The sequence below is a fragment of the Tasmannia lanceolata genome, unplaced genomic scaffold (genome assembly GCF_043159265.1).
Source record: "Tasmannia lanceolata isolate RefF3 unplaced genomic scaffold, GAP_Taslan_0.1 ptg000019l, whole genome shotgun sequence".
NCBI classification, from domain to species: domain Eukaryota; kingdom Viridiplantae; phylum Streptophyta; class Magnoliopsida; order Canellales; family Winteraceae; genus Tasmannia; species Tasmannia lanceolata.
Window position 1 is genome coordinate 17,819,612 of NW_027518696.1, and position 23,755 is coordinate 17,843,366.

The 23,755-nt window shown below is 37.9% G+C and overlaps 1 protein-coding gene across 1 annotated transcript; it reads right to left on the reverse strand.

Moving 5' to 3' along the window:
* Positions 1–20,451: 20,451 nt before the first annotated feature.
* LOC143852382 (uncharacterized) lies at positions 20,452–23,470 on the reverse strand. The gene is made up of 4 exons (XM_077361765.1): positions 22,813–23,470; positions 22,379–22,551; positions 22,155–22,282; positions 20,452–21,322 (listed from the first exon to the last, which is right to left on the reverse strand). Exons 1-4 carry the CDS (start codon positions 23,468–23,470, stop codon positions 20,452–20,454), a joined length of 1,830 nt encoding a protein of 609 aa, XP_077217880.1.
* Positions 23,471–23,755: the final 285 nt, after the last annotated feature.

Below are 23,755 nucleotides of genomic sequence, written 5' to 3' on the forward strand. Positions count from 1 at the left end.
AACCAATCATGCCTTGACATCCGCATTTCCCCATGGTCAAAATCAGCTGCTATAGAATGGGATAAAGGTCAAATTAAATGATCTAAAACCCTTATCCGAACTTTCAACCTCATCCCAACAGCCACAACAGATCCCATCCAATTCATAGCACCAAAAGACCCATCTATGCCATTCAATGAGACCCATCTACGGCAATCAATGAGACCCATCTATGCCTCATGAACTTAAGGCTCTAAGTACAATTTAAGGGTTGAAAGATCAGCTCATATAATGAAGATCAATCCAGCTCATGCAGTCATTTAAAACATACCGGTACCAACAATGAAGAACTCGAGGTAGATATAGACACTTCCCAGCTTAAACACTTGCATCTAGGCCACCTTAATTCTCACCACGAAACTGCCATCAAGATTGCATCAACCTTAGAACTCAAGGGATTAGTATTTGAAATAATAGAGATGGATGGGCTTCGTACTGTTATCAAAATCGAATAATGTTAATGCCAAACGCTTAAATGAAAAGACATTGGTACAGCACTATCCTATCTAATACATACACTAACTCTACCCATCTCAAAGCATGAAAAAGGACATAAGCATTACTTTAAATGCATCAGACAATCATGGTCATAAAGCCGTGAAAATGTAACTCCAAAGTCCTTTACAGTCAACCCGAGCTGAGCTTCAACATGAGGATAATCCCAAAGCTAAAGATGATGTTAGGTGTCATTTCAAAATCTCAGCAAATTTCACGACCGGCATTACAATAAAAAAAAATTGAACTGACGATCATAAGATAACCATCAGCTAAACCCAAGTTATCTTCTCCCTGATATTTTCACAATTCAACAAGATGGGTTGATTCTCAATTAGAATGATATCAAATTAGATTATGTTCATGTGTTGACTGCCATGAACCAATGTGCTGTGACCTCAAACAATAGAGCTTTCAACCACAACCACATCCAATGAAAATTCAATGAAACTAAACAAATTTACACTTTGAGGCATTTAATCAAACAGATCATATGCACAAGTAAACACATGTCTGTTACTTGCTCTCCCAAACCAAAATCAAATTGCATGAACTTGAGATCATAAAAAAAATAATGAGTGCAAGAGACAACATGAGAGATAGCGAACATTGAGAATGAATAAAAGGAGGAGTGACAGAATTACCTGAAATTGGAGACTTATATGTCCGTGCTCTTGTTCCTTCTTCCTCTCATTCTTTCGAATTACGCGCGGAGACGGCAGCTCGGGACGAAATTGCAGGGTGTGATGATGAATTGGAATTAGCCGGAGAAGGTGGTCGGTGGTGGAGATAGGAGGTGGAAATGGAATGGGATGGGCTTTAATAGAGAAAGAGAAAGAAACAGGGTATATAGATTTTCTTGATTTAATTTTAAAAGAGGGCTTGCAGAGAGGGTATTTGACGGATTTTGGGTAGGGTCGGTTCGGTCGGATTCCGGCAAGCTTGCCGGAATCAATGGAGATGGTGGGTTTGGATCTATGGTTTGGAAATGGTAAGAGATACTGAGGAGGGTTTAAAAAAATCTGAAATGGTCATGGGGAATGGAGGATGGCTGAGATGGGTTAATGGTGGTTGATTTGAGAATTGAAAGGAAAATCGAAGTGGGTTTCAAGAGGGAAAAGAGATGGGGATGGTCGGAGTTAATGGGGATGGGAGAGGATGGAGGTGGTGGCAAGATGAAGATGGGCTTTGGGTAATGGGTTTGAGGCCGGATTCCGGCAAGTTGCCGGAAACAATGAAGTCACAGATGGGGTTTGAGAGAAAAAAAAAGAAAAAGGGTTGTAATGGTGGAGATGGGAGAGGCTGATAGTGGTGAAGATGGGAGTGGTGTTTATGGAGAGAAGAAGGAGTAAGGATGTGGGAGGCGACAGTGGAAGTGGCCGGCCTCTCCCTCTCTTCCTTTCTCTGCGGCTGTTCTTGCGGCTGCCCTTTTCTCAAATGAGAGAAGACTCCCCTCTATTTAAGCCCTAATCGCTCCTCTTTAGAGAGGAAATGACGTTGCTACCCCTACTTTTTCCCATGGACAGCCCCCCCCTGGTAGATGAATTTATGACCATTCTTTTACCCTATAGGGGGTGTCTAGATAAGGAAAAGGGGGGGCAAAAAAAAAATTTTCTCTTAGGGACCGGTATTGGCACACCCCTACCAGGATGGTGCACCCCTCCTTTGCCTAAATAAAAAAAACAAGAAAGAAATGACATCAGTACAATCAATTATTGGTGATCGCACTAAACTCATCTTGCCTTTTCTCAACTCCTTTGTCCATTTTCTTTGAAGATTTGCAGAGACGCACTCAGAAACAACAAGCATTCAAAGGTTGCACAATTAAGTCTCGGAACTCGAAAATTTAGGGGGGGGGGGGGCAGTACCAAAGCTCCGGGATATTTGGTAAATTTCATAAATTTCGGGGAATCATTTGGGCTTGCACAGGTTTCGACAATAATCTGGAAATGAAGATTTGTCGGGGTCATTTGCATTTTGGGTTCGGCTCTTCAATTTTTGAAGTTGAAGTGCGGGTTTAGGACATCAGGGAATTGTTTTTGAGATCCAAGGGTTCAGGAACTTTACTCGATTTCAGGATTTTTATTCGATTTTAGGAATTAGGGTCTGGTCAAAATGGGGTGTCTACACCCATTTCCACCATTACCTCTTTTATCTTACATCACCTCCATCTACCCCATCCACCGAGCCCACCATCTCCCTCAAACCCATTTAGCTAGGCCCCATTCCACCGAACCCCTTACCCTCATCTTTTTTAAACCCTCCTTATGATCACCATCATCCTGAGAAGTCTCGGATCCGGCCCCTTTTCTGGCAAACCTCTTGCGGCGAGTTTCTTCCGTTGACATCGGAACCCGGCTTAGCTAATCCAATCTCTGGTAATTCCGAAGATTCCGTCGACATCAGTTGGAGTTCAACCATGCTACAGGTAATTTTCCTTTTCTTCTTATTTCGCCTGTAGATTTCAATGAGTTCACTGCATGAATTAGGCCCATGTCATTAGGCTGTTCTTTGGATTTCTAGTGGGAACAATAGTAGGCATAAAAGAAAATTTGCTATTGGATTATCTATATTCCTCATTTTGGTGTCTTGACAATATGAGAGTAATCGGTTTTGCTGATTGGAAGTTGACTCCCCCCATGATTTTGCTTTCCCATATTGTTTCACTCACCCTCTGCCGTTTCCTTTTTTTGGGAAGTGATGTTCACTGCAGAATGTTTCCTAACCCATCCCTTTGCCCTCCACGCCTCTATGCTTATATCATCATTTCTCATGGGCTTAGGGATTTTCCCTTCTTGGAGGCCGTCCTTTCTTACAGGACTCAAGGGTTCCTTCCTCTCCGAGATGATCATTTTCTATAGGGTTAGGGATTAATTTCTTTCCTTCTTCGGGTTCATCTTTTCACACGTTCCTTGGGATTCTCCTTGCATTTCGGGATCCCTATCGATTTTGGGAACACTTGTCGGGTTTAGGCGATGACAGACGGCAACCTCTTGAGCTAAAACCCCCTTTCAATCAAAAGGGATAAACTAAAAACTATAAAAATCAAATAACAAAAACAACAAAAACATAAAAAAACAACAAAAACGTTTTTTCGAAAAGCTATTTCGAACTACGTTGGCTTGATCCCTTTCCACAGGGTACGTAGGCAGCTTGGGATTTTCGTCCCAAGTTCAGTCAAACTTTTCAATAAAATCATTTAAAACCTTCAAAAAAATTATTTCAGCATCTAAAAATATCTTTCAAGCTTTTCCCAAAAATACAAAAACCAAAATGGGCAAGGATGGTGATTGCCAGGTCACTCGGAGTCTTCTTTTCATTTCATTTCTGATTTTGATCGTGGTTTGCCGGTTTTATCGGTTTTCCGACATTTTATCGGGTTTTGGGATGGGCGATGAGGTAGCGTGGCCCCTTTACAGGGACTGTCCTCGCTGAGCCAACGATAGGCTATGACGATCGCGAGACTTCTTCGATCTTTAGCGGATCAGGATCACTGGGCTCGATTCCTTTAGAATCGCTCCCTGAGTCTATCGTATGTCCCATTTTCTTTTCCCTGGTATTTTGGGTTTGCGCATACCGTCTATTTTCTGATTCATTTCTTTCCTCGCATCTTTTAGCTTATCGTGCGTTTGTCTTTGGTTCCTTGTGTGTTTACTTTCAGCTTGCTTATATCTTGTGCGTTTAGTTTCACATGCTTATTTACATGCTTAGTTGTGATATTTATTTGCTTACTTATCATGGTCATATGCTTAGCTGTAGATATTTACTGCTTTTCTGCTTATCATATCTGCTATTACTTGCTTAGCTGTAGCTGTGCATGCGGATGTTATTGCTTTCCTAGATGTGATGGGTTAGGAGTAGATGCAATGAGTTAGGATTTGGATGTTTATTTTATTTTGCCCATCCCCGGGTCATGCATGCTTAGATAGACGTTTTTTCGGGGGTACTCGTTCCCATTTCACATGATTTTAGCCCAAAACTCTTCAAAATTAATTAAAAATGGCATAAGAGACCAGGTGCTTGCACTTGGGCGAATTGGGGGCGCTTAACACCTTCCCCATTCGTCATCAGGCACGAACTTTTGTATCTCTGGTTATCCGTTGCAACAGAGTATTTCATGGGATCCAGGGCCTACTTCCTTGGATGGCGACTCTTTTTTGTTATAGGTACATCTTGGTTCCAGGCTGGTCCTTGAATCGAGAGATATCTCATTTACATCGCCACCCATGCTGTGAGTGGCATCATTTCGAGAGTTCCTTGGTAGAGCTCTCCTTCACATTGTGGAGATCTTAGAGGACGGACGCGGGATCTCGTGTCCCTCGCCCGCCGTCCTCGGGATCGAGGTCCACAGTTCCACAATGCCTTCTTCATTTGGAATTCAGAGACTTATTTCGACTCGACCAAGTCAAGCAGTTTGATCTGAACATGTATTTTTTATTTTATGCTTCATCCCATTTTATTATACTTAAAATTTATGTATGAATGAGATTATTTGTTATGGGGTTCTGCTTACCGATGGTGCCTCTGTTAAAGTATAAAAGATTAAATAACACCTTTTCGGCTTTTGGAGTAATTGGTTGTTTCACATGGTATCTGAAATCCAAGTAGTGACTTGGTTTGGCAACCTAGAGGGGGGGTGAATAGGATGTTTATAAAACTTTTGCCTTTTAAAAAATTTTCCTAGAATTTCACCCAAGACTTATTCCTTGTCTAATTAACTTTGAAATAGTTGAACTTAAACAATATTACAAATTAGTATAAGTTCAAAAACCCTTTTGATTAGCAAACTTAATTAGGTGATTTATAGCCTGGTTAGCATGGTACAATTATTCAATTGAAAACATGCTAACTACTCACTCAATTCTAACTATGTAAAAATACAAGCACAAATAATAGAGTCAGAGGGTGAGAGAAAAGGGAAATATCATCACAAATGACACAAGGATTTATAGTGGTTCGGCAAATGGCCTACTCCACTCTACTCAAGGTCGTACTTGAGGATTTTCACTATTGAGACCTCCACGACACCCTGCTCCGAGACTTTTACAACCAAAGGGAATTAAACGAGGATGCCCTTGCACCTTTACAATGACTCTCCTACTTCGCCGAGTTCTAAGCGCTCCACCCAAGGGAATTAACACCGGATGCCCTTCCACCTTTCTTGTCTCTCCTACACCGCCGAGATCTAAGCGCTTTCCGAAGAAGATAAGCTTTGCCTCTAAGTAGGCTACAATGCACAATGAAGCTCTCATAATGTTCTCTAAAAAAAAATAAGTTTAAGCCTAAACCAATCTCAAATGATTTTCACAAATCAAGGCACAATGAGTTTGGTTGGTGAGAGAAATTAACCCAAAATAGTTGCAAGTGTGTTTCTAGGGTTTAATTAGAGTTGAAAGTGTTCTCCTTGATGTTTTGAAACCATACACCATGTATATATAGGTTCCCAACTCAATATTACCGTTTAAGGAGCAAACTGGTAATTTTCGGGTCAAAAAGACCACTAGCTATTGTAGCTGCAACGGCTATATTTCTTGACTTCATAGTGTTCTTGGAGTTCTGAGAACAATTCTCGGAGTTCCAAGAAATATCCTCGGAGTTCCGAGAAAACGGCCAGATAATGGAATTTCATTCCCTGGACCATTTCTCGGAATACCGAGAAAATTCTCGGAGTTCCAAGAAAATGGACAGAGTGACTTATACTCCTGGACCATTTCTCGGAGCTCCGAGAATATTCTTGGAGTTCCGAGAAGCCTATGAATCAACATATTTTTCCTGTTTTTGTTGCTGATTTCTTTTAGGCTTTTGGAACTCATTTTCTATGTATATTGGAATGTCATGAGGGTCCCATAATGATGGAACACCATATGGTCATTCACTAATCCAATTAGGCTCTAAGGGTGTGTTGTAGTCTCTTTGGAAAATATTATTTTTCACTAGTTTTAGGGGAATTAAAACAATGTGCCTTGACAAGAGAAAATGCAAGAGAGATAGGAATATATTCTACCATTTCTATCACTCTCTTAAACTCTTCTCTTGAGCTGGGATCTTCTATGGTTGAGCTTCCATGCTTGACATCTTCAAGTTGTGGTACAAGCTCCTTGATCCTTTGCATTGGTTCTTGATCCTCCAGCTTTGGCCTTTATGATCTTCTCTGTATGTTCAATTCTTTGAGATGATTGTTGAGCTTCTCCTTAGTAGATCTTCCAAGGTGTGGTTTGTCCAAGTATGCTCTAGCTCATTTGTCCATTGGTTGGTTCATCTTCAAGCATAAGCTAACAGGGTGTGTGCTAGAATGATTTGACTTGTGTACGACCTGTCTAAAGCACAACACTCAAGGCAAATGATCAGTCCATAAGCGACTAATCAATTTGCGATTGTTAATCATCAAACCAAGGTGATTGATGAACCCATGGGGAACCCTTGGGCTTACAATCTCCCCCTTTTTTATGATGACAAACCAAATTGATTAGATAGTTGGGAGGAACCTCTTATGAGAATTAGATAAACAATTTATTCATTACTACTCCCCATCAACATTTGCATGAGTTATATTTAACAAGTTATAATACAGGAATGCATATGATAATGGATCTAATCAATTATACAAATTCTCCCCCTTTTGGCATAAGTAAAAATGAAGAATTAAGCATTTAAGCACAATTACAAAAAGTATCAAAGATATTCAGTGAGAATATGATGCTCCCCCTAGCTTCTTATCATGATTAGCCAATGAAATTAATTATATATGGCATGATAAGAGATAATCAACATAGGAAACGAATAAACTAATACGAATCAAGCTTATGTTGGAAAAACAAAGAGACATTCAAATTTTAGCACAAATTTTTAGGGTATATCCTAGTATATGAATAAAACCAATATTAATCTACCCTTATGATCCGTAATACAATAATAGATTAGTAAGTTAAAGCTTATAGTTTACTTATCATGAAATAAAAACAAGCAAGTTTAAAGTTTAGCATGATAAGTCTCCCCCCCCCCCCCTTTTTTCTTTTTTTTAAAAAAAATTCTTATTAGAATCTTATCATGAGGGATGTATAGTTATAGACTCATCATGATAAGCAAGAATATGTATTTTTCAAGTTAAAAATATTCTCTTAAATTGTCATGCATAGAAATTGATATTTGATCCTAATATGGCTAACTATTAGGATATAAGGCATGACAATGAAACTTATCATGAAAATATAAATATCCAAGTGAAGGTACACATGATAAGCAATCAAATCCATAGAAACTAAGATTAGAAATTTTTGCTCACTCCTATGAATGTATATCAGAAAGATAGGCAATTTTTAGCTCTATTAGTGGGAATATGTTTGAATGGACAATGTGAGCATCTCACAATGATCCATGTAAACATAAAAGTAGCAAAGATTAGCTCTCCCCCTTTGTATTTCTCATTGGCCTTATATAAACCATATGAAACAAGGCATGATATGACACAATAGACCAAAGATATAACAATTGAATACTTGGCCAACAAACCTTATCCTTGGAATGGATGATAGCACATTCGATTATCCAAGATAAGTCAAAAGCCTAAAGGATATAACACTAAGGTTTAGGCTATGGGCTTTTTATCTATACAAAAAGAAAATGATACCAAAATAAGAACACAGGACAAGCCCGAACATGACCCATATGGAGCAACCATGCTCCAAATGAGTGTACTTATCATGTGTGAAGTGATAACCACATTAGGAATCATATGATAAGTCACTAACGACAAATTTACCTTTAAGCTCCCCCTTTGGAAAAGAATCATGCAATGCATGAATCCAAAGGGTTGTCCTCACATAGACTCCAAGGATTTTTTGGATATATTTTTCAAAAGATACCAAGTTAGACTCAACCCTTGGGCTATAATGACACTTACTCTCCAAGTGTCGATTTATCATGATAAGATGATAGTCTAGCTCATCATGATAAACAGGCATAGCACAAAAGATTTTCAATCTTTGGCACATGCTCCCCCTAAATGTGATATAATATTTTTTAAATTCAAGCTTTACTTCCCTAATTATGTAACATACATAACTAGTTAGGGAGATCACACACACATATTTATCTATTCATGTTTGAGATGTTGGCACAAGGCCAAATTGTTATGTATTTTAATTAAGGTGAATGCAGCATCTCCCTCTTAGAAATTAAGAAGGCTAAGGGTACCAATTGGGTGATTTTTAAGATAAAGGTTTAACATCTCATACGTGTAGATATTATCAAACAAGGGGTGATAACTATAGAATACATACATATAAACCAATTTGAGTTCAATTCTATAGAACTAAAACATAGTGAGAATGGTCAATAAAATACCATGTCTTAGAGAGACATCCATGACTCATGAAGGTGAGAGTATACCTTATGAGAAAGATATGATCCATATCAAGGCCTCCATGGATAGTCTATCATGTTTGGACAAGGTGAACATCACAAATTGAAGTACAAGGTCCAAACATCTACTTCTTACATCCACATACCACATATGTAAAGATAAGGCATTAAGCACAAAGTGCATAAGCCCATAGGAAAACCAAAATGTATGGGAGACATGTGTTCCCATCATAATGTATTGTGTGCAACCACTATATGAGTTTCAATTTTACTCAAGTGAGTAAATGCCCAAATATGATACTAGATTCCAATGAAATTTTTAATTTAACTCAAATGAGTGTCATATATTGAATCTAGATTCATGATTTAACTTCCTTATATAATATATTCTTATATGATTGTAGGGAATAGGCCAAGGATTTCTAGAATATATTTATCACATGATAGAAACCACCTTAGACACATGTATTCCAATTTGAGCTTTCATGACTACTTGAAGTGAATTACATATAAAATACCTATACATATTAAGGTTCATCTTAGTCATGAGATTATCCAATTAAAGCTCTTTGGAAATACACTAATTTTTAACCCATCTATGATTCTTATTACATTTTATGAAAATTATTAAGCATGTAATAGAATGGGTTTGATAGGACAACTAGGTGCAAAGTAATAAACAAGTTTATTCACCTAGAGCACATAAAGATGTTTAAGAAAGGATTTGAGTTTATTTCTTAGACAAGGCATTAAATATCATAGCTTTGCTAGAAAAGATATTTTAAAATAATTTAAGTACCCGATTATCTAGCAAGTGTCATATTTGTCTAAAATAGAGTTTAAAGAATAATATTTTGGCATATTCACAAATTTCACTCAAATACTATTTGATGCCATAAATTTCCATTTGAGTTCAAGTCTTTAAACCTATGGGTTTCTTCTCTTTTTGGTTTCGCTAGAGAGATGTGATAGATCGTATAACCTAGCTTCTAGCAACTACCAAATAATGTTCAAATTTGAGGATATACTTGTGAGTACAATTTGAACACATGAGCAAGTGATGTGGTTGTATATTCTATAAGGATCAATTTATGATTTTCACATTAGGTTCTAGTGTGGCATGTTATGTGGATAGATACTAAGTGCAATGTGTCAAAGTCTAATACAAATCAAATTTTAAGCATATAGACTTTAGATTCTAAAAATAGATTTATCATTTAAGCATCAAGCATGCATAGATACATGGAATCAAAACAAGAATAAGCACATGGTATCTATACAATCAAATTTATAAAATGATATTTAAATTAAAGCTCATACCCCTAAATCTACAAATCATATGATGTGATTCAAGTAGGGGATTTTGGAACCCAAACCATGTTGGTTTCAAGCAAGTTTGTTCTAGTTGATGTATCTTTTCTAACCCAAACAAACTTACTACTTTTTTACAAATCTAAACATGAATTTAGATTTGTAATGTCCAAATCTACCACAAAAATCACAAGACATATATGATTAGGTAGATGGACGGGATGAACAAGATGATTTACAAGAATGACTATGATGAAAACTATGTTTTGCACTTTCTTGTAAATAATGATTTTTCAACATTAATGTTTCATTCCTGATGTTTAAGTCATTGATTTTCGTTTTAAAATTTATTAATTCAAGAGATGAAGACATTTTGATTTTCTCTTCTTCTTCTTTAAGGAGTTGATTTTTCTCTCTTAGTGAAGCAATGGTACCACTTAGTTTAGTAAAATCATTTTTAAAATTTTCATTTTCTTCACTAAAATGTGCACGATCCATTTCTAGTGACCTAAACTCCTTGTGAATACTAGCTAAATTATTTTTCAAGTATGAATTCTTAGCTAGTTGATCCTCAAGTTTCTTATGTAATTCTTGGACATTTTCAACAAGTTCTTCAAATGTGAATTCGGCATTATCTAAGGGGTCTTCATTAGATAATCCCATTAAGCACATATTTTGATTTTGAAAATTTTCAATGGAGTCCAAAACATTTTTAGCATTTTTGCAAGATGATACTTTTTCATAAATGTTAGGTGGTAATGCACAACATATTGCAATTAAGGCTTTCATATTTAACAAAGATAATTTTTTATTATATTCATTTAATCCTTTAGATTTAGCATTTAAAACAAATCCATTTTTAATTATCTTTACCATATCTTTATCTAGACCTTTCAAATATGTCTTCATATGGATCAACCATGATCAATAATCCATCTTTTAGTTGCCAAAAATTTGATCTTTTAACTCTTAACCGGTGAGGGTCTTAATCAAGAGCCCAAGCTTTGATACCAACTGAAATCCAAGTAGTGACTTGGTTTGGCAACCTAGAGGGGGGTGAATAGGATGTTTATAAAACTTTTGCCTTTTAAAAACTTTTCCTAGAATTTCACCCAAGACTTATCCCTTGTTTAATTAACTTTGAAATAGTTGAACTTAAAAAATATTATAAATTAATATAAGTTCAAAAACCCTTTTGATTAGCAAACTTAATTAGGTGATTTATAGCCTAGTTAGCATGGTACAATTATTCAATTGAAAACAACATGCTAACTACTCACTCAATTCTAACTATGTAAAAATGCAAGCACAAATAATAGAGTGAGAGAGAAAAGAAAATACCAACACAAGTAACATAGGGATTTATAGTGGTTCGGCAAACGGTCTACTCCACTCTACTCAAGGTCACACTTGAGGATTTTCACTATTGAGACCTCCTCGATGCCCGGCTCCGAGGCTTTTACAACCAAAGGGAATTAAACAATGATGCCCTTGCACCTTTACAATGACTCTCCTACTTTGCCGAGTTCTAAGCGCTCCACCTAAGGGAATTAACACCGGATGCCCTTCCACCTTTCTTGTCTCTCCTACACCACCGAGATCTAAGCGCTTTCCAAAGAAGATAAGCTTTGCCTCTAAGTAGGCTACAATGCACAACGAAGCTCTCACAATGTTCTCTAAAAAATTAACAAGTTTAAGCCTAAACCAATCTCAAAGGATTTTCACAAATCAAGGCACAATGAGTTTGGTTGGTGAGAGAAATTAACCCAAAATAGTTGCAAGTGTGTTTCTAGGGTTTACTTCGAGTTGGAAATGTTCTCTTTAATGTTTTGAAACCATACACCATGTATATATAGGTTCCCAACTCAATATTACCATTTCAGGGGCAAACTGGTAATTTTTGGGTCAAAAAGACCACTAGCCGTTGTAGCCGCAATGACTATATGTTTTGAGTTCATAGTGTTCTCGGAGTTCCGAGAACAATTCTTGGAGTTCCGAGAAATATCCTCGGAGTTCCGAGAAATATCCTCGGAGTTCCGAGAAAATGGCCAGATAATGAAATTTCATTCCCTGGACCATTTCTCTGAGTTCTGAGAAAATGGACAGAGTATGACATTATACTCCTGGACCATTTCTTAGTGTTCTGAGAGAACTCTCGGAGTTCCGAGCTCGGAGCTCCGAAAATAATTCTTGGAGTTCCGAGAAGCCTATAAATCAACATATTTTTCCTGTTTTTGTTGCTGATTTTTTTTTGGCTTTTGGAACTCATTTTCTATGTATATTGGAATTTCATGAGGGTCTCATAATGATGGAACACCATATAGTCATTCACTAATCCAATTAGGCTCTAATGGTGTGTTGTAGTCTCTTTGAAAAATATTATTTTTCACTAGTTTTAGGGGTTTAAAACAATGTTCCTTGACAAGAGAAAATGCAAGAGAGATAGGAATACATTCTACCATTTCTATCACTCTCTTGAACTCTTCTCTTGAGCTGGGATCTTCTATGGTTGAGCTTCCATGCTTGGCATCTTCAAATTGTGGTATAAGCTCCTTGATCCTTTGCATTGGTTTTTGATCCTCCAGCTTTGGTCTTTATGATTTTCTCTATATGTTCAATGCTTTGAGATGATTGTTGAGCTTCTCCTTGGTAGATCCTCCAAGGTGTGGTTTGTCCAAGTATGCTCTAGCTCCTTTGTCCATTGGTTGGTTCATCTTCAAGCATAGGCCAACAGGGTGTGTGCTAGAATGATTTGACTTGTGTACGACCTGTCTAAAGCACAATACTCAAGGCAAATGATCAGTCCATAAGCGACTACTCAATTTGCGTTTGTTAATCATCAAAACAAGGTGATTGATGAACCCATGGGGAACCCTTGGGCTTACAGTATCAAAGCAAATTGCCTGGGTTTAGAACTCCATGATATTAAAAATTCACATCTAATGGCCAACCCAAAAGAGGTAGGCCAACCTTTAAAATTGGGCCACATGTCAGAGAGTGTTAAAGTATGAAAGATTAAATAACGCCTTCTCCAATAGCTTAAGCTTTTGGAGTAATTGGTTGTTTCACAGCCTCATGCTCTGACTACAAGTACACAAGAACAAAGCGAATAATGGGTTCTTTTCATAATAGAGAAATCTAATTTAGTGTTCCAATTGTTTCTCTATATAGTGAGAAAACTCCTCCCCAAGGACAAGGTTACGCGTTGCCAAATTTATATAAAGTGTAAGCTCAAGGTAACAACCCATTGATGTTTTGATGATTAACAAATCCAAATTGATGGTAGATTGCTAATAGCTTCTCTAGTGTTGTGATTTAGACATGATTCATCAAAGTCAACACTTCAAGCAATAATAAGAAGGGCACAACTTGGAGACAGTCAAGTATTGGTGGTCTTCCTATGATCCTTGAAGTTCATTGAAGAGTGAAAGAAACCACAAGCACAAGAGCAATATAGAAGACTCTCCCAAGTCAAAGAATGTCCATGAAAATGCCTAGAAGAGGAGAAATCAAGAAGACTCAAGGTTTCTTTACTTTATAGAATGTATTAGAGTTCTCTTGACATTAAGTAATTGCATGAAAATATGTTTTCAAAATCATTTCAAAATTATTTGAACAAACTCAAAAAAGTATATAAAAACATAGAACAAAAGCTCAAAGACCATGGCCTAAAGCCCTAAGAGTTTTCTCTTTAAAATCAAGTTTTTAAAACAGGGCCGGTAGACCTCTATACCCCGGTCGACCACGGGAAGGTGCTGGAACCTCAGAACCTACCCAACATTAGAGGGCCGATCGACCGAGACACCCCGGTTGACTGCGGATGAGCTCTTGAAAATTTCGAAGCCCATACATAATGGTCAAGGCGGTCGACCACCATAGGGTCGGGCGACTGCAGATAGGATTCTAGTTCAAAATAAAAAAGTCCAGAAGGGTCAAGGTGAGCGACTGCGGAATCCCGATCGACCGCGGATGCTCGAAATTTCATAAAGAAAAGAGTAAGCGCCCAAAGGGTGGTCGATTGCGACACCTAGATCGACCGCGCCTGTCTGAAAAAGTAGTCGTTGGGGCACGGACGGCTAGTTCTTTTTTACCCATATTTTTACCATTTACTTGGGCTATTTATGCCCCGCCCTTGACCATCTAAGGAACCTTCTGAAGGATCATTTATCAAACCCTAGTGCTTTTAACATTCAAATAAAAAAGAATTCTTGAGCATTAACTTTGTGCATTTACTTCTTGTCAAGATGCACTCCTTTGGACTTTTACTTGTAATCAATAGGAGATTTTGTGAGACATTGAGTGTTGTATTTGCCTTTAAGAGGCTTGAGTGCTTTGCTTCTTTCATCATTTTTCTTGTAGTTGTAAAGAGAAGCCATTCCCTTTAAGGCGGTTAGCGAAGAGGGTTGGTGTTCTTGGAGGTGGTTTAAATTGGAAGGCTCGGGACTTGGATTTAGTGGAGTTCCAAAATAGTGAAGAAAAATCCCAAGAAAAGACCAAGTACTTGGGTAGTGGAGTAGGTCTGTTTGTGACCGAACCACTCTAAAAATCCTTGGGTACTCTCATTTCTCATCATCTCCTCACATTGGGTATTTGGTAATTTCTTTCCTCACTTTCTCATTTCAATTTAACAAGGTTAGCTTTAACTAAAATCAATTAGGAAACCATCTTGATTTAGATTAATTTTTTAATTACCCAATTCACCCCCGCTTGGGTTGCCTTTTGGGATTTCAATTGGTTTGAGAGAAAAGGCTCTTACTAGAGATTTTCTAGTTGAAATCTAAAAGAGAAAAGATACATGGCAACCTCATCTTCCTCTTCACAATACCTTAAGGGTAAATCCTCATCTAGGCCACCATACTTTGATGGATCCAATTATGGTTGTTGGAAGGCCCGGATGAAGATTTATCTAAAGGGCCAAGAATTTGGCATTTGGAAGATTAATGAGAAGGGATATACTGAACCTTCCATTGATAGTGAAACTTGGAAAGACTCCAAGAAATCCCAATTCACCATGAATTATAAAGCTATGAATTCCCTCATTTGCGCTCTTTCTCCGGAAGAGTTTAATAGGGTGTCCACCCTTAAAATCGCAAAAGAAATTTGGGATACACTTGAAGTGACCCATGAAGGGACCACTCAAGTGATGAAAACTAAAATCAATTTACTTCTTAGTGATCTAGAGGCATTTAAAATGAAACCCGGTGAGCCCGACACCAAAATATATACTAGATTTACTAATATCATGAATGAGTTGGAAGGTCTAGGTAAGGTGTTCTCAAATGAAGAAATGGTGAACAAAATCCTCCGATCACTCCCAAAGACTTGGGACCCAAAGATAACCGCCATTGAAGAAGCCAAGAACTTGAACACAATGAGGCTGGAAGAACTAGTTGGATCTCTCATAACATTCGAATTGAAGATGAAGAAGAAGAAGAGAGAGACAGAAGAGCTAGAGGCACCAAGAGAAGATCCAAAGAAGAATATTATTGCATTCAAGGCCCAACAACAATAAGAAAATGGAAGTAGAAGTGAGAATGAAAAGTAGAGTCTCAAGGCAACGTGAGAAGTCATATCTCTCTTTATAAGAAAGTTGAAGAGATTCTCTAGAAATAATAGAAGAGACTTCTAGAAAGATAAAAGCTCTAGAAGGGAGAAGAAAGAAGAAAAAGAAGACAATGATGAATTGAGATGCTTTCGATGTCATAAGCTCGGACATGTAAGATCTGATTGCCCACTCAAAAAGCTTAATGACAAATACATAAAGAAAAAAGGGAAGGAAAAGAAGAAAAGCTTCAGTGATGGGCTTGGTTGTTCATCTGGAAGTGAAGATAGTGATGATGAAGTCTCCCACTTGTGCCTTATGGGAATTCAAGAACAACAACCACCCAAAGAGGTAAATTCTTTATCCGCTCCTAATTTAGAGATTAATGATGAAGATGAAAATATCTCTTTTACATGTGATGATCTTTAAGATGCATGTGAGAAATTTCAAGAAGCTCACATTCTTGAAGTTTCTAAAGCAATCAAGCTCACAAAAGAGATTGAAATATTGAATCAAGAACTTGATAAATCTAAAAGGCAATGTAATTCTCTTACATGCATAATTACTGAAAATAAGACTTTACTAGACAAAGTAAAAAACCTTGAATCTTTAGGTGAAGAATTTTTGAAAGAAAACAAGGAGATTTATCTAAATATTGAAAGGTTATATTTAGAAAACAAGGAATTAAAGTGGAAAAATGAAATATTGTCATCAAAATTCAAATGTAGTAAAAGTAAGCTAGATGAAATTATTCATATGAAGATCAGAGTTGTCTTGGTTTCAAAAGAAACCTTCATATAAGAAAGATAATCACAAATCAATTGTAAAAGCCAGCTCATTACACTCCCATTCATATCATCAAGCTAGCCCTAGCTCATTCACTCCTACTTGTCATTATTGTGGTAAACATAGCCACTTCAAATACTCTTTTAGAATTAGGAGATCAAAAGATTAAGTATCGTTAGTTAAAGATAAGGTTTATGGTGCTAACAATGAAGGACCCAAAGAAATCTGGGTACCTAAACCCAAGGTTTAAATTGTTTTGTAGGTATGCTTGAGTAGCAATGCTACATTGGACAAATGGTATCTTGACAGTGGATGCTCAAGGCATATGACTTTCGACCCTTCAAATTCTCCTCTCTCAACATCGAAGATCAAGGGAACGTAACATTTGGGGACAATGCAAAAGGTAAAATCATCAGGGAAGGTACTATAAGTTTAAAGGCATTACCATTAAAAATGTATTTCTTGTTGATGGACTTAAGCATAACTTGCTGAGCATAAGTCAATTGTGTAATAATGGTAATGAAGTTTTGTTTAAGAATGATAAATGCATAGTTAGAACTGCAAGTGACAACAAGACAGAATTTGTAGCTACTAGAGATGAAAATGCTTATACACTCATGTTAGAAGAACTTACATGTCAAAATGTCACTTGTCTAATCTCTTTTGAAAACAACACATGGACTTGGAATAGGAGACTAGGTTGTTCTAACATGGAAATTATTGCTAGAATCACTAGGAAAAATATTGTAGATGGACTACCTAAACTAAACTGTCTTAAGAGCCATTTATGTAGAGCATTGTTTGATTGGTTGAAAAACCTCTAGCAAAATCACTACACGTTGCGGAAGAATAAACTGTATAGAACAAAAATTTTGCTCTAACCCAAGATTCCTAGGAACTAATTGATTTTATTGTGATTTAATAAAAATAAATATAAATACCTTTATGTAGAAAAGAACTCGTCCACTTGATCGAAATTCGCCGGTGATCTAATCGACGCGAAACCACAAGTTGAATCGATTAATTCCTTTTGTTGCGTTAAGGATCTTGTGTACAACTCTTTGTTTACTTTATAACAATATCTAAATCAGATTATACTGTGAGAATATGTATTTAGATCAATAGAGCTTAGTTCGATGTTTGTCTTTGATCTAGAAAAGACAAAACTAGTTGATGGAATTGAATGAGAAGAAAAGAAAGACTTCGGGGTGTCTCTACCAATTTTCAGCACATGGAATTATGGAAGAGCTCATGAAAACTCCAGTCATATGTCTTGTATTTATAAAGTTCTCAATTTTCATATGCACAATCCAAAGTTTCTAGAGAAATCTAAAAAATAATAAAAACTAGCCACAATTGGAAGCTCCAATTGGGCAAGCAACTCCCCATTATGGAAACCCATATGGGACGCCCCCTAGGGGATTGCTTGCTTCCCAAGTAATGCCTTGGGTTCCATGTGATTCCTTAGTTTCCAATTTGGTTTGTTTCTTCTTTCTCTCTCTCTTTCCAATTTCACATGTGTTGTTTTAATTTGAGTAAACAAATCAAGCAATTATATTCTAAATATTATTTGAATTTCAAATTGATAATGGCATACCACATGGGGCGTGTGGCCCACATGGGCCGTGTAGCAATGGGTCCCACCCAAATTCGTCCCTTGTGGATCCACTTATCCAATTCAAATTCCCATTGCATTTCACATTTAATTCCAAATTAAATTATGCAATCCAATCATATTCAGTAGGATTAAAGGTTCAATATAATTTATGATATTCCCAAAATAACCTTATGATTGATACTTAACCATTTTGGCATTCTCAATGTATCCCATAGTGTATATACTCTATATACATTGTGTATATCCTTTCAATGGATCCAATGCCACGAAACTAGTTCGTGTAAGCAACTAAATAAATGCGGGACCTTTATCTAATAGATTATAATAGATCAATCGAGTAGCGAGTGGGATCATAGCAAGGATTCAACGGTAGATCCTTCAGAACTCACAAGTGGGCCCCACTGTGATTATTGCTCCATAGCCAATGCTAAATCACATTGAGTCAATGGCCTCCATCGAGATGTAACCCTGAAGATAACCGTTAAATCATCATACCCCTAATCACATCAAATGTGCAAGTCATTTCTCCAAGTCCACATCTACCGAGTTGAGTCCTACGGGGAGTGGACATTAACTACGCCATGGGCTCACTCACGCTATACCTTTCAGTCAAGCAGTATTGGCCCGCAAATGCATTTGCTAAAATCATTTCAAAACGTATTTTGTGAAATTCTTTTGATACACACTTTATGAAATCCACCTGGCCAAGTATTTTTCTAGGCCTACTGCTTTGACCAAAACCATAGATGTTATCCTGTAAAATAGGTGGAGAATTCCATGTTGGGTATCATTATTGACCTCGAAGGTTTGTCCAACACTCCAGTACTACCCTCTGGTGACTCCAAGAGAATCACAGTTAGATAGACAAAAAATGACAGACTCGCCAACAGACCAATATGACCCCTCAGGTCAAAGGACATGTAAGAGGTCCTGTCTGGTAGAATAGCTCAACTGTCTCATGTCCACAAGCTATTCTAATGTGATCATTTTCAATACGCAGTCTCATTGTCTTACCCATTCTATCTTGCTTAGGGCTCAATACCCGAGTGATTGAGATAAGTCACTCCACATCTCGTGCATGTTGGCAAGATAGATGCTAGTTGTATATAGAAAGAGGTATCCAACCTCAACCCCAACAAGGAACTATTAAGGTCTGCAAAGAACCGGAATTTCATATCTCCTTGCTCCCTATGATCTGTGAATCCATGAGCATGGGTTTCCTACTTTACTACCTAAGGACAAATAAGTGTCAATAACAAGTAGCATGTCACACATATTTAACTTTTAGTACCCATAAATTGTCATGAAAAGAAACTTTTATTGATTAACATGCGAAATATACTGGATTTTAGGGTACCAACTCTAATAGTCTCCCACTTGCCCTCAGAGCCAGTTATGCATATATCTCAGACCCCTCCCCTCAACATGTTTGTCAAACACCTTCTGACTAAGAGGCTTGGTAAAAGGGTCTATCACGTTATCCGCTGAGGCAACCTTTGTAATAGCCACATCTCCTCTGTCAATGATTTCCTGTATCACATGATACTTTCGAAGTACATGTTCTGATGAGACCTTGGTTCCTTTGCTTGAGCAATCACTCCGCTATTATCACAGTACATCATAATGGGTCTCTCAATAGAGGGCACGACTCGAAGGTCATCCAAAAACTTTCGCAGCCATACCGTCTCTTTCGTTGCTTCACTCACAGCGATGCACTCAGCCTCAGTCGTGGAATCTGCCGTAGTGTCTTGCTTGTAAATTCTTCATGACACTGCCCCATTCACTAAGGTAAAAACAAAACCGATGATGATTTCATGCCATCAACATCAGACTGAAAGTATGCATCGGTAAAACCAGAAACGGCCAACTCGCCTACACCGTAAACTAAACAGTAATGTTTAGTCCTCATAAGATACTTGAAAATATGTTTAACTGTTGTCAAATGCTCTAGTTCTGGGTATGACTGATATTTGCTAACCACACTTAGAGAGTGACAGATATCTGGCCTTGTAAATAACATAGCAGACATAAGACTTCCCACAGCCGAAGTGTAGGGAATGTTGTTCATAACCTGCTTATCGGCAGGTGTCTTGGGAGACATCTTCTTGGATAACCTGATTCCAAGCCTGAAAGGAACTAATCCCTTCTTGGAATCTGTCATGTTGTACCTTGTCAATATCTTATCTATGTAAGTTTCTTGTGATAGCCCAAGCTTCCTATTCTTACAGTCCCTAAACAATGTAAGTGCTAGAATGTATGAAGCTTCTCCCAGATCTTTCATACCAAACGTGCTTGAAATTCACAACTTTGTACTTGATAACATTCCTACATCATTCCCAATGAGTGCGATGTTATCTACACAAAGAATCAAGAATGTTACTGCGCTCCCACTGACCTTCTTGTAGACACAAGCCTCATCCACCTTTTGACAAAAGCCAAACTCTTTGGCTGTTAGATCAAAACGAATGTTCCAACTACGGAAAGCTTGCTTCAATCCATAAATGGACCTTTTCAACTTGCATACTCTTTGACTACCCTCTGTAGTAGCCTCAAAACCCTCCGGCTGGATCATATAAATATCTTCCTGAATGTTTCCATTCAAGAAGGCGGTTTTGACTTCCATCTGCCAGATTTCGTAATCATGGTGTGTAGAGATAGCTAGTAAAATCGTAATGGACTTTAGCATGGCTACTTGTGAGAAGGTTTCATCATAGTCAATACCAGCCTTTTGACTATATCCATTCGCCACTAGCCTGGCCTTATGGGTCTCCACCTTTCCATCAGGTGCCTTCTTCCTCTTGAAGATCCATTTGCATCCAATGGGTTTAATACCCTCAGGTGGATCAACCAGAGTCCATACCTTATTGGAATAGATAGAGTCCATTTCGGATTTCATAGCGTCCATCCATCTTCCCTCATCGATGTCTAACATCGTTTCTTTGTAGTTAAGGGGATCTGTATCTTCTGTATTTACTTTACCCAAGTAGACAAGTCTATCGGGTTGCCTGACCTCCCTACTACTACGTCGGAGTGTTGGAATAGGTTTAATAGGTACTTGCTCAACTTCCTGATATCTCTCTATTGGATTTTCGGGTTGCTCTTCTAAGGCAATCCTATCATTTCCGCTCGCATCTTGAATGAACTCTTCCTCTAAGAATGAGGCATTCCAACTAACAAAACAGTTTTGCTCACCAGGGTTATAAAACATATAACACTTTGTTTCCCTAGGATATCTAATAAAGAGACACCTATTGGTTTGTGCCTCCGACTTTTCAACACATATCTTTTTAACATGGGCAGGACAACCCCATATCCTCATATGATTCAATGCGGGTTTTGTGCCTATCCATATCTCATATGGAGTCCTTGGTACTGATTTAGTTGGTACTCGATTAAGGATGTAGAGCGTCGTTTCTAGGGCGAATCCCCATAGAAACAAAGGTTCTTATGCAAAGCTCATCATAGATAGAACCATGTCTAACAGTGTTCGATTTCTTCTTTCTGACACACCATTTAACTCTGGTGTTGCAGGTGGAGTCCACTGAGAAACTATTTTGTTTTCTTTTAAGTAGTCCTTAAACTCATCCGAGAGATACTCTCCTCCCCTACCGGAGCAAAGTGTCTTAATCTTCTTGTTTAACTGGTTTTCTACTTTATTCTTGAACTCTTTGAACTTTTCAAAGGTCTCAGACTTACGTCGCATTAGGCACAGGCAACCGTACCTTGAATTGTCATCCGTAAAACTCACGAAGTAGACAAACCCTCCTCAAGCCGGATGAGAAAGAGGACTACATACATCAGTATGTATCAATTCCAATACACTTTCGCTTCTTTCACTCTTTCCCTTGAAGGGAATTTTAGTCATTTTACCTTGGAGACATGGCTCACAAGTTGGAAAGTGTTCCACTTGGATTAAATCCAATGGACTATCTTTCACTAACTTTGTAATCCACTGTAGGCCATATGACCTAATCGAAGATGCTAAAGGTGTGTTGGAATTACTGTCTCCCTTCCCTTTTGAGGTTTGGAATATCAACACTCGGAATATTCTCAACATTGCTCACGTTCTCTAAGGCATTAATTAGGTATAAGCCATGACTCATTGTACCTTCCACAATCAAGGAATTTCCCTTTTTAATAAAAATGGAACTTTTATTAAAACTAGTAGAATATCCATCATCAAACAATTTTGAAACTGAAATTAAATTTCTTCTTATTGAAGGTACATAGAGACAATCTTTTAATATTAGATAACCGCCTGAGAACGTCAAAACGTAATCTCCTACAGCTTGGACAGCAACTGTTGCTTCAGTTCCAACCTGTAGGGTGAGCTCGCCCTTAGTCAACCTTTTGATTTTCCTGAACCCCTGCAAAATATTGCAGATGTGTGAGGTTGCACCTGTGTCAACACACCAGAAAAATACAGGACCAATCATATTGGTTTCAGCAACAAAAACTTGCAACATACCTGAGGTAGGCTTGTTGCTCTTCTTGGTAGCTAGATAGCTCCTGCAGTTCTGCTTCAAATGTCCCATTTTTCCACAATAGAAGCATCCGTCCTTGCCCTTGGTTGACTTTTTCTTTTTAAAGTTCTTCTAGTTCTTTACCATTGGCTTGTTCTTCTTAGAACCTTGGCCTTTTTCTCTTCATTTTCCTTTACCTTTGGGCTTAGGTGCTGAGGGTACATTACCCTCTGCAAGGAAGGCACTTTTCTTATTACTCTTTTGCAGATCCTCAGCTATTTGAAGTTGATTCATCAGCTCTGTCATGGACATTGTCATTTTGTTCATGTGGCAGGTCATAACAAACTCTTTAAAAGACCCACATAGGGAAAACAAGACAATGTCGATCTGCGTCTCTGCATCCATGATGGCCCCCAAGATGTCGAGCTCGTTGAGATAGCCCATCATCTTTATCATGTGGTCCCTAATTGAGGTTCCCTCTACCATCTTGGTGGATATTAGGTCTCTAATCGCCAACAGCCTAATTGTGCAATGTTGCTCTCCAAACATTTCTTTAATATTTAGCATTATATCTGAGGCCACTGCCATTCCAATATGTTGCTGCTGCAGCACATTGAAAATGGAGCCAAGGATGTAACACTTTTCCATCTCATTGTCCTCAAGCCACTTAGACTTTCTATCGTGGTCTGCTTGAGCCGCATCGGGACCAGGTAGTTCAGGATCCTCAGTGGTAAAAACCCAATAAACTTTAGTGGCTGTGAGCACTAGCATTACATTCATTTTCCAGTCGAGGTAATTTGAACCAGTTAACTTATTTTCGTCTAAGATCTTAGCTAATGAGTTGAATGAAGCCATGGTATCTACGTGCAAAGGAAAGAGGCATAATTAACAAAACTACCATTTTAGTTAATTTCATGACATCTCCATCGGATCTGGGATTTTGATCTACGATGGAACCGCCCATTGCAGTCTCATTTATGGGCCCCTCAACCTCGTGAATCAAGAGAAATATAATTTCTCCAATGGGCATCGGAAACTTATTCAACAACTTTGAATAAGTGGATTCATCTATTCCTTTGATATATGATTTATGTTCGGCCTCCAAGCATTGCAGTATGTATATCCGTTGAGCGTCAATAC

Bases quoted from the DNA above. Each gene is read 5' to 3' on its own strand.
- LOC143852382 (XM_077361765.1), bottom strand. From the start codon at position 23,470: ATGGCTTCATTCAACTCATTAGCTAAGATCTTAGACGAAAATAAGTTA. The intron at 22,552-22,812 runs GTAAAGGAAAAT...GTGTTGACACAG, and splicing joins CTCAGCACCTAAGCCCAAAG to GTGCAACCTCACACATCTGC. The intron at 22,283-22,378 runs GTACCTTCAATA...TTTATTAAAAAG, and splicing joins TATTAAAAGATTGTCTCTAT to GGAAATTCCTTGATTGTGGA.